Source organism: Myzus persicae, unplaced genomic scaffold, assembly GCF_001856785.1.
Source record: "Myzus persicae strain clone G006 unplaced genomic scaffold, MPER_G0061.0, whole genome shotgun sequence".
Lineage (NCBI taxonomy): Eukaryota > Metazoa > Arthropoda > Insecta > Hemiptera > Aphididae > Myzus > Myzus persicae.
This window is the reverse complement of record NW_019102066.1, coordinates 79293-92128: the sequence shown is the minus strand read 5'-3', so window position 1 is coordinate 92128 and position 12836 is coordinate 79293. Positions and strand designations below refer to the sequence as shown.

Genomic DNA, 12836 nt, shown 5'->3' with positions numbered 1-12836 from the left:
ATTTCCTTTATAATGAATATTTTTTGACTTGTTTTGACTGTGAGATGTGAAAATAATTTTGTGTTTTATATTATAACGAATTATTTACATTATGCATTTCTTATATTATTATGCTCAATGACTACAGTACGACTTTGTGTATTATTTATTTATCAAATTAAATTAAAATCACATACTATGATTCTTGATGGAACACAATATTTAATTTATTTTAAACTGACCGCTTAAAACTGAAAAAAAAAAACTATGTCGGGTAAACCAAACTTTATATGAAAATATAATACTAGTAGAACAACTTCTAATATCTCATACCAAAACATTATTGTTTGTAAACAAAATTTATTAATAAGTATTAACAACCAATTTGCAGGATCAAAGCGTTATGGATCTAGCTCATCATATTCATCACACAGTCCCCCTATCCCTGAGCGTTGGATTAAATGCCCTCGTAAATCTTATACAACTATAACTGAAAAATTTGTGGCATTCAAAACACCACTGGATAGTAAATATGATGATCAAATACCTATCGAGAATAGGTTCAATGCAGAAATGTTGTTCTCATCAATGTCTAATATGAAGGTATTGCATAATACAATATATAAAGTGAATAGTAATTTTTTGCAAATGAAAATAAAAATTGTGAATGTAAATCTTTTTTCTAGTTGTGGTTATCTTCAATCTTTTTAAGAAAGTTAATAAGAAATTCTAACCAGGACTTAAATTATAAAGTTACATTAATCATTATTATTTAAGTATTAATTCAAGCTGTTTAAAAACAGCTGATAACTGTTTAGTTTCTTTAAAAATAATTAAATATATATTCAGTATTTTAATATCATTACCTAACTAGAAAGCAATTATAAATCATAACATTCAGAAACCTTCTTTGATCAAATCTCTAACCAAAGTACTCTTTATTATTAAACTGTTCCTTAAGGTATTAAAAAGAAGAACCATTTATGCTTAATTTCAAAATATTCATTACATGAGTCATGAACATTTTGGAACATATTTACCATTCCTTTAAGTGTTTTCTGGTAAAATGCGTACCTGTCAAGTTGACGCCAAATAGGTATTTGTTGTCTTCGCCTTACAAACTTACTACATGGCAAATTCTACGTTCAAAATTATACATTTACTGTGTAATTCGCAAAAATGTACAGTTTAAAGATGGTCATAACGTATTTAAAACTAGTATCAATAAAATCCTCAGAGATACCCTAGATCAGCGTTTCCCAAACTGTGGTCCGCGGACCCCTAGGGGTCCGCACGTATACCGGAGGGGGTCCGCGAACGTAAATTAAAAATTTACAAAGTATACCTATCCATAAAACGAAAATAATGATGCAATATTCGTATTACATGGGAAATACTGTTGATAATAAATACATTGTTGAAATAGTTATCGTTGAAAAGCAATTAAGATTAGTTACTAAATATGCAAATCTTTTCAATAATTTTGAATGGCTCTGTACAGTGGCCTATTTGGCTGATATTTTTAATTCTCTGAACTCATTAAATATTAGTTTACAAGGGAAAGAAGACAATATTTTTCACACGGAGGATAACATTGAAGCTATGGAGAAAACGTGCCCTTCAAAACAATTTTAACCACTTTCCAACTCTTTATGCATTTATAGAATCATCCGATGAAGTTTTTCCTCAGGACACAAAAGATATAATTATTGAACACCTCCAAATTTTGAAACATTCATTTCGAAAATATTTTCCAGTTCCTGACAAAAATAAAAATTGGTTAGTAGACCCTTTTAATGCAGATGTCCCTGATATAACTGGTTTAACAACAACACAAGATAATCAATTAATCGAAATATCCAGTAATTCTAATTTAAAAAGGGTTTTCAAAGAATCTTCTTTGTCTTCTTTTTGGTTGAGTATAAGACAAGACTATCCAGAAATATCGGACTCAGCACTAAGGCCATTGATGCTTTTTTCAACAACTTATCTCTGTGAAAAAGGATTTTCAGCTTATGTGTACACTAAAAATAAATATAGAAATCGATTAAATATAGAATCAGATTTACGTATTCAACTTTCTAATATAGATCCTAAAATACCAGATTTAGTATTAAAGAAACAACACCATCCATCACATTAAACGCATTAATTATTTATTATAAAAATAATATATCTATTTATCCATTTTTTTTTTATTAATTCAATTTTTCATTATAAACATATGTGTATTTAATTTTAAAAATAAAGCAAACAATTTAGTATTATTATTTATTATTGCTTTAATTTAAATTTTTATTTAGGGGTCCGCGATCTTTTTTATTTTCTCTAAGGGGGTCCGGCAGAGAAAAAGTTTGGGAAACGCTGCCCTAGATAATGTTCTTGCCTGTAAATTTTATAAGAAGTAAATTCACTTTAATTTTAGAAATTACAGAGTAAAATGTATTATTGTGAACATAAAATGTTGCAATATTTGTAAGACTGGACAACAAATGCCCATATGGCATCCTCTTAAATCATTAGTTATTATATTCTACTCAGAATCTAAAATTTTAAATTTTAAAATGATAACATTTTCCAAGTTACAACAATTATTACCAACCATAGTTGCTTATTTTATATCTATTTAAACACATTTAACAAATAAATATTATATTAAGTATTTAATTTTTTTTTTAGGTAAGTATAGGTTTATGGATTGATCTGACAAAAACTAGTCGTTTCTATAATAAATCTGAAATCGAAGATTCGGGTTGTACTTATGTAAAAATCCCATGCGCTGGTCATGAACAACCTCCTACACGAGACCAAGCACAACTATTTGTAGATATTTGTTCAAAATTTATTGCAAAAAATCCTTTGCTGTCTATTGGTTGGTTGTATTTAATATATATTTGTTTTACTTTTACCTATAATAATCATTTTTTTTTTTATCTAGGTGTTCATTGCACTCATGGTTTTAACCGAACAGGATTTATGATAGCAACTTATTTAATAGAAACATTAGATTTTGATGTAACTAGTGCCATAGCTCAATTTGCGGCAGCTAGGTAAGATATTATTTATACTACCTTTTTCTGAAATAGTTGAATTAATGTATGGCAATACAGGGAAATACCTAAAACTAATATCTAAGAATATTTTTGCAGCTGAAAATAAATGAAATAATTCAATAACTTGTTTGTGACGCTACATACAAAGTATCTATATTTACTATTTAATATCTTAAGCCATACAAATGCCATGATTTCTTGAGAGATATAACAATTGAACATTTTACTAACACATCTTTTAAGAATTAAAGTTTTTTAATTTTAATTTGTTACTTATTATAAAAATTAAAATGTTTTTGTTGCTAACATTTTATTTTATTTGTCGTTTAATTTGAACACTACTTTTTATATTTTAGGTAAAATTGTTCTGAAAATCTCAACTAAACATTTTAATATTTTTTGTTACATAATGTTTTTATTAGATACTTAATTTGAATAAATACTCATGACATGTATTTTTAGGTAAAAATAATACTTCATAACTCTATTAACAATGTAATACAATTTATTGCATAAAATAAAATGACAAAGTGACTCAATCCACAAAATAAAAAATAGCATATGAATGCTTATTTTAGGCGTTTAAAAACCACTAATCAACATTAGTCATTACTCATTACAAATTTGTACTATACATTACATGTTATAACCGTAAAAATAATAAAATTAGTTTTATAAGTTATGTAAAAGTTTGAATAAGTTTTTCCTATTCACAAATAATATGGTATCTAAATATAATTAGACATTTTCATGTATGTTATTTTTTAATAATTTTAAATTATATATATTTTAGACCTCCTGGAATTTACAAACAAGATTATATAGTTGAATTATTTCAACGATATTCAGATGAAGAACCTATACTAGCTCCAGAACTTCCAGATTGGTGTTTAGGTGCATATTACTAGTACATAGAATATTTCAATTTTTAAATAAATTAATGGAAATATTTATTGTTTCAGAATCAGAAGAAGATAATCATAATTCGAGTAAGTATGAATCCTCTTCACGAAATAAACGCGACTTCAGGGATCAGGACTCTAAAGATAGAAGAGAACATGAACCGTAATTATTTATTTGAATATTCACTTAACATAATTTAAAATTAATAACTAACCAAGCATTCCCCATTTTTTTTTTTTAACTATATGCATCCATTCAAATTCTGATTTTTGGAATTCTTATGTATACTTAAAGGCCATATTTTGAAATAATTGTATGCCATTTAAAGAATGTCCTATATACACTTCTTTGTTTCTAAAACAGAGTAAAGATATAATATAAATAATATATATATAAAAACTATGGTACTTACCATATATATTTTTGTTATAAAAATATTGTGTTGTACTTTAAAATTTATATTTTAAAAACATAATAATAACTAAAAATAATTTATGTTTCAGACCAGTGTTTCTCAACCTTTTTACTGTGGCGACCCCTTTTTTAAATTTAAATTTTTTAGCGACCCTTACATATATATTTTTTACATGCTCGCTTAGATTATCATTATAGACCATTAAATTTGATAATAGTGTGTTTTCCATTTTAATATAAATAATCTATACTCGTAAAAGGTATGTAATATAATAATATTTTATTGATTTTATTTTTTTATTATTTGAGCTTTTAATTTTCGCATTGATTTAAATCATTCGATTGCGACCCTAAATAATAAATTGGCGACCCCCAGGTTGAGAAACACTGTTTCAGACCACCTAATGGTGGTGGGCATGCTTGGAGAATCAATCTGTATAACAATCATATTAATTTTTTTTTATAGTTCTAGTAAACGGTCAAGAAATGAAATAAATAATCGTAACCCAGTATTTATGGAAGGTGTATCTGGTGTTACTGCTATTTTTGATCAACCCAGATTAAGCAACATTCAAAGAAGAACTCAAGACTTATGTAAATGGAATAAGTAAGAATGCATGTAAATGATAATATTAAATATTAATAAGAGACAGAATTACTTAATAATAATTAATATAAATTAAAATTTATGCAAACAACTAGGCATAAACATGTTACACTGATTAATTCAAGTATAATAATTATGAATTAATTAGTAAATTAAAACTTATGAATAGGGCTAGATTTCAATGCATTTGCATCTTTTTTTTTTGGATGTCTTACGCGATGCTTCCAAGCTACAAATATGTTTCAAGTACTCCGTGTTTTAACCACAACATTTTTTTCATGACATTTTTTGCATTTTTGTTGGATTTTTTAGAACATTTTTTACCTATTTCTCGTATTTTGATTAAAAAAAATTGACCTCATTGAAATATAAATACTACATAATATAAATTATTTCTATTTTGAACTTAAAATCAGGTAATCTGGTTTTAAATTAGACAAGGCTAAAATGTATCTTTATGTCACGCAATCCAACTACCCAATTTAATTGCATACAACTAAACAACTTTTATTGGAGTGTTTTCTTATTGAGCGATAATATTGTATTGGTGTTGCGTGTGGCTAATTTTTTCAAAGGCCATTTTTTGATATTTTTAGGCCTAATATAATGTATATATAATAATGGGTTGTGTTCCATCACTGATTGGCCTTCCTCCTCATATCATTCACAGTAATTGTACATAAATTATCATATTTTCTTATTGTGCCTTTCTAAGACAGATTGTAAATATTCTTCATAAATACATTTTTTTTTTTTTAACAGCAAAAACAGTTAAATAATGTGTAATTTCAATTCTATTATATATGTTAATTTTTAATATGCTTTTGTGATGCTGACTCAATTTTTTTTTTACTTTACAAATTGTCTAGATCTGGTTTTCCTGGATCTCAACCAGTGTCTATGGATATTCAAAATATTAAATTATTACATACAAAACCTTATCGTGTTACGTGGAAAGCTGACGGTACTAGGTAATATAATATCTTAAAAATATATTTTTTTCCTAATTTCTTATTAAATAAAAATAAGATAACTTGTGTTATAATTGTTTAAAATGTGTTATAGATACTTAATGTTTATCCAAGGTGAAAATGAGATTTATTTTATTGATAGAGACAACAGTGTATTTGAAGTTGAGGGCTTGAAATTTTTACACAGGAAAAATCTAGATCATCATTTGAAAGACACTTTATTAGATGGTGTAAATAAACTTTAATCAGAATATTAATTTAATATTTGTCTATTATACTAAAATATTATAAAATACTATATCCCTAAAATCTTTATGTTGTAGGAAATGATTATTGATAAAGTCGATGGCCAAAATATACCTCGCTATTTAGTATATGATGTAGTTGCATTTGAAGGCTTTGATGTTGGTAAACAGCCATTTTATCCAAACAGATGTATGCTAATTGAAGTAAGTATGAAATATACAATATGGTAACACAAAATATTAGTTGACTTTTGGTAACTCAAATAAATATGAATGATTGATCTAAATACAAACAACTATATGTAAATCTAAGGTTTTATGAAAATATATAAATATTTGAACTATTTGTTTTTAGGTTGATATAATTAAGCCCAGACATCAGGCTATCATGTGTGGTCGTTTAGACAAAACTCAAGAACCATTTAGTGTTCGTTTGAAACAATTCTATGACATTAATGCTTCTGATAAATTGCTGGGAAATTTTAGTAAAAATTTATCTCATGAACCTGATGGTCTCATATTTCAACCATCAACTGATGTACTGTTATATTTATCACTATACAATTTGGTAGCTATTTATAGATTGCCAATAACTTATATTTAATTTTACATAGCCTTATGTAGCTGGTACGTGTCCTGAAGTTATGAAATGGAAACCATTGGAACTGAATTCTGTTGATTTTAAACTGAAAATTGTTACAGAAGGCGGAACTGGGTATTAATATGTGTAGCCTATAAAAAAATTAATAGAAAATATACTAACAGATTATGTACTTTTTAGAATGTTGGAATCAAAAGTTGGATATTTATATGTAGGTGGTAAATCTGATCCCTTTGCCAGAATGAAATATAATAAAGAACTTAAAAACATGGATGGTAAAATAATCGAATGCAAATTTGAAAATGGAAATTGGAAGTTTATGCGAGAGCGAACTGACAAATCGTTTCCGAATGCTCTCAAAACTGCAATAGGTATGTACATTTTAACATGTTTATTAATTTGTTTCACAAAACTATTAATTAATCTTGTTTATAGCAATTTGCCACAGCATTGAAACACCTGTTACAAAAGAAATTCTCTTAAAGTATATACAACAAGCTCCACGTAGATGATGATATATATACATGATAACAAACTTAATTGCTTAATATATTTCATAACAATTTTATTATGTATAGAAAGCAATGAATAAGTTATTATCAGATGTTAATTAAGTTTATATTGATAAATATAAAAGCTGACCTAAATTTAAGTATATTATGTTAAAAACGTATGTCCTTACAATGAATATAATATATCAAACGTATAATGAATTTTATAATTTTTTTAAATCTTCAAGGTTGTGCAGGTTAATGAAAATAATTAGCTGTGGCAAGTTAAGTTAATTTTATTGTATTTCCATTAGTTAAAAGTGTACAAAGAAAACATTTAAATCTATAAGTTTAAAGTTAAAATGAAAAATAAAATAAACTTAACTGCACGATAATGATAATCAACTAATAATTTGAAAAAGTAAAAATTAAGGTTACAACATAAACAATTTTAATTAAATAATAAGTTTAAAACAAAAATAATTAACTAGTTAAGTCTAATAGTTTAAAAAATGTAATTGTTGATAAGTTAATGCCAACCTTTTAAATCTTGTACATCAAGTGACACAACTAGGAGAATTGCTATTGTGTAACCTCTCCCTTAATGTTTCAAATTCAAATTCAGCCCATGTGATTTTAAATGCCCGTTAAAATAACTTAAAAAGTATATATATAGTCCTGGACAGGATAATATTCTTTTTTTGAATTTGATTCAATTTACTATAATATTAAAAATAACAGAGTAAGATTAATAATTATTCTGAACGTAAAATGTTCTATGTTAGGTGTTAGTAAGAACGATAGGGGGACACCTGATAATGATGAGTAAGCACTTGCGGTTCGTCGGGATCATCCTGGACCAGAGGCTGATGTTTGCAAAACATGTGGACATGGTCGCCAAGATAGCCTCCCGCTCGACGCTTGCTTTGGCCTTGCTTGTGCCTAACATAAGTGGTCCGAGTTATAGGAAGCGGATACTCTTCTGTTCGGTGGTGGAGAGTCAGTATACACCGCCCCTGTGTGGATTAACACTGTAGCAGCCTCAGCTAGGACCCGGGCAGATACGATTATTCGGGCTTACCGAACGGTGTCAGATGAAGGAGACTCAAGAGAGATCTTGCACAACTAAAGCGTCTTGGACACAGCAAGCTATTCTGGACATTGGTTGGTGACTTGGAAAAAAGGTCCTGAAGGTACTTTGCTGAAGACCACCACCGCGTGTGGCCACCACTGTAAGAGTGAACCATACTCTGTTCGAGTGCCAGTATTGGAGTGGTCTGAGTGAGGAACTTTGGCGCAGTTGGTGGATATTCTTTGAGGTCTTACCTTCAAGGACCTACCCCGCCGGACCACCCAATGAGAGTCGAGGTGTTCTATGATGTGGATAGGAGACGTGTAGTATTTTTTACATGATGGTGGATGAGATCTCGACTCAAAGAAGAGGTGGAAATGGCGAGGCAGGCGGAGGAAGTTTTGCGAGCAGGACACGAAAGAGGCAACGTGGCAACCCAAAATATGAAGTTCAGGGCGGCGGACTCCAGTCGATCAGTGAAGCTGTCATCGTCAACTATCTACCCGGTTACAAACCTTTTAGAATAGTTTTTGTTACTTGGTCTCCTGCCTGTAGTATTATTTATTTTTTTAATATAGTAAACGATGGCGGCGAGTAAAGCTGTCATCGTCAATGATCTAGCCGGTTACAAACCTTTTATAATAGTTTTTGTTACTTGGTCTCCTGTCTGTAGTATTATTTATTTTTTTAATAAAATAAACGATGGCGGCGTTGTCGACGTAATACGCAAACAGTACCGGCAGCGTCGTCGATAACACGAAAAAAAAGTGTTAGTAAGAAATATTTAGGATACAACAGGTGTGAATGTGACATCTAGCAGACATAAATAACAGTACATCATATAATCACATTTGTTTAAAACCTATTAAATTTAGTTAAGTGCTTGTTAAGAAGGTGTACCTAACAAAAGACTATAAAAAAAAACTAAAAAGTAACCTAACCTAAAGCCCAAACGAGCGTTATAAAAATATAGAATTATACATTTATCCTGTAGTAATATGATATTTTTTTAATGCAAAGTTGTTACTAAGCTTAACCACAAAAATTAATTACAACATAATTTATTAGCAACTTTGGTTGAAGTTATAATCTCAATTGTATGATTAGGTAATTAATATTTAAAAAGTATTAGTTCCTACTATATGCATAGATGCAACTATGGTGGTGGTGGGCTGAGGGTCTTAGCCCTCCCAGATGAAAAATAATGAATCTCAGAATTTCGTGTTCAGTACTTTTAGAACCCTACCCCCCACCCAAAAAAATGTAAACTCTAGTTGCGCCTATCACTACATGGTTTTATGATAGTGTTTATTCCATACAACTGGGGTGGCCAAACATCTTTGGTCACAATCTATCAAAAATATATTTCACCTTTGAGGATCGACTTTCATAGAAATTTTTTTTAAAAATAAAATATTTTTTGTTCCTTATGTGCACTCATACTTATACATTTTAAAGAACTTAAATACGTTATTATAAATTGAATACGACAGATACTGAATGAACACAGTGGAACGAATATGCGTGAAGGATAAACATTTGACGTACGAAACCAGAATAAAAGATAAAAAATTATACAGACAAAACTTATCGACAATTTGTTCACTAGAACCTCGAATAATTTTAGGGCGCGTGTCTACAAAAATAAATTCCAACATGATCGACTTTGAAATGGTCCGCGATCGACCGTTTAGTCGCCCCCGCCATAGAATAATAATAATGATAACTTTTCCATTTTTGGCTAATATTTTCCTCTATAATATTATTAATAGATAATCTCTGTAAATTAACCGCTCTATTATTATTACTGTGTAGAGTGTGGGGTTAATAGTTAATAATTCCCAAACATTTATCATTGAATAGTAACTAGTAAGTTATTTATAGGGCTTGAAAGTGTTGTTGTTTTAGCATGTTTTTTTGTAATTCATTGACTCAATTTGGGGAGTGCATGGATTGATTAGCACCCCTAAATTTGTTCATATTAATTTACGTTTTAATAGTGATATCCAGGTATCCACAACTATAAGGTAATGTGAAAAAAAATTAATTTGCTTCAGCACGACTGGTACCGAATTGGTTCCCGAGCTCCAACCCCACGTGCCGAATTGGTTCCCGTTTGAAAAAGATATTTTATTAAGATAAGCCGAATTGGTTCCCGTTTAAAAAAAATGATATAATACATACAATTTTAAATCGTTGATTTGGAAATCAACTATATAGTCATCACTAGGCGTAGGTACAAAATACAAATAATAAAATATAATAAATACAATTATTTAAAATCGTTAATTTGCAAATTTGAAGCAAAAGCAAACTTTCTTTAACTATTCAATTCGCGTAAGCTTCACATTATAGTGTACTCAGTCATACAATTTTCTAAGAATTTGTAATTTTTTTCTTGTTTGCTAGTAAGTTTTCTAGTATTATTATTTCGAAATTTAATATAATTTAATATAAATATATTGCCATCTTATTGTATATTATACTATAGATTATAGAGTGTAGCCCGTGTAGGTACATTTATATTTTATACTGTCTAATTTATATTTTCTACCAATTATTAAAAATTAAAAATTACCAGTACACAAACGGGAACCAATTCGGCTCAACCTAATAAAATACCTTTTTAAACGGGAACCAATTCGACTCAACTTAATAAAATACCTTTTTCAATGGGAACCAATTCGGTTACTCCCTTCAGCACCTCTAGTTTTTTCATTGAAATTGTGCCCCTAGGGCTATAAGATAAATAAACTAAAAAGTTTCCAGACATTACTCAAAACAAATTAATATTTGTTCGTATGCATTTTGATGCTACATTTTTCTAGAATACCTATTTCGCAGTTTGAAAAATTATATTTTAATGATCATTTAATAATACAATTTTAGTTAAAATATATTTTGTGAAATAATTTCGAAACTTCTCTTTATATATTATATTATATTATTGTATCATGTAATTCAAAAAGCTAATTTAAATTTAAAAAAAAAAAAGAAATAAGTATTGATGTTAAAGAACATTTATTATTAATAATTGTTATTAAAATTATCTTTTTTAAAATTATTATTTACAATTACGCCCCAACTTTTAGGGTATTTGGAGTTTCTGAAAAACAATTAGATTTTAAAAAATGTTGTTACATATTGATATCATATTTGATACCTTTACTTATGTTATTTTAATTACAATAATATGCTTACTCTATGACGTGTATGTGTTAACTTTTCTTCATCGGGTTTATTTCATTATGTTGAGTTGAAGTCTTGAAGAAGTATCGTCCCTGGGTTGGGTCTAAATATTTCACATAGGTTGTAGAGGAGCATCACTCTCTCTGGGGCCCCTCACCAGGAAGCATTTGATAAGTAGCTGTAAAGTTGTGGTGTTGCACTACAAGATCCAATTTCGTTGATCGCTTTTGTTCATTAGATGTTGTGAGTATAATAATTATTATTAGTAGTAGGTAATTAGTATATGATACATAATTGAATGGAAAAAATATAAAAGAAATGGTCGGTTTAGAGTTGACTACCAATATTATAGGCATAGAATAAATATAATAAATAAATATTGTCTATTTATTTTTTATTTTTTGATCATTTATATATCTTATATTTAAATTTTATAATATTCTGCAATTTCTTTACGATGGTTATCTGTGTGACTAAGGTTGTTTTACATAATTATTTATAGAGGTATATACCGTATACGCATTGTTTGGAAAGAACGGAGTTCATGATCGCACGTTCACATTCATATTCAGTGAACGATATGCTAGCGTCACTTGTTTTTTTTTCAAATTCAACATGAATGAAGTTGATAATTTAATGAACTTGAACAATTTTTAAGACCATCAATTTTTTTACCAATTTATAAATATATATTCAAAATGTATGGATTAATTATTTTATATAATAGGTAACATTTTCTTGTTACAATTCCTATTTTGAAAAATTAAATGAACGCATTATTTTTTTAGTGAAGGTTCCGAACACTGCGTATGACATCGTTGCAAACTTAATATAAGGTTTACGATTGCAAATCATTAAGTCGCCGAACTTACTACAAACCACGGTAGATTATAAATTATAATCTATAATAGGTATACTATAATCTACCGTGCTACAAACTAACTTCAACAAACATCTTAGAATTAATAATGTTTGTATAATTAATAAATGTTTATCCAATTTTTATGTGCCTGAATTGTAAGTCTAAAAAATTAGGAAGTATTTACTATTTTGTTTTTATTTAATTTATTGTACCTAAATATATTTATAATATTTTTTATTTAGTGTGATTTTAAGAAAATAACTCTATCATCAACACGTCGAGATAGAAGGTAGATAAGCCGAAATGCTTATAAAATACTTATACATTTTATACTTTTTAACAAGGTGGAATAATCCACCTTGCTTTTGAAGCATAACTAAATAATAGGTACCTTATAACATTATTATTATTTATTTAGTATGCTTTTTAATAAATAATTAATTTTAAAA

At 28.2% G+C, this 12836-nt stretch overlaps 1 protein-coding gene across 1 annotated transcript; it reads left to right on the top strand.

Annotated features, from left to right (window-relative positions):
- Positions 1-202: 202 nt before the first annotated feature.
- LOC111031133 (mRNA-capping enzyme-like) lies at positions 203-7482 on the top strand. The gene is made up of 14 exons (XM_022310950.1): positions 203-253; positions 371-582; positions 2659-2851; positions 2918-3029; positions 3826-3926; positions 3995-4097; positions 4816-4956; positions 5826-5927; positions 6022-6157; positions 6251-6376; positions 6528-6710; positions 6787-6887; positions 6954-7144; positions 7209-7482. The coding sequence occupies exons 1-14, from the start codon at positions 247-249 to the stop codon at positions 7283-7285; spliced, it is 1785 nt and encodes a 594-aa protein (XP_022166642.1). The 5' UTR covers positions 203-246; the 3' UTR covers positions 7286-7482.
- Positions 7483-12836: the final 5354 nt, after the last annotated feature.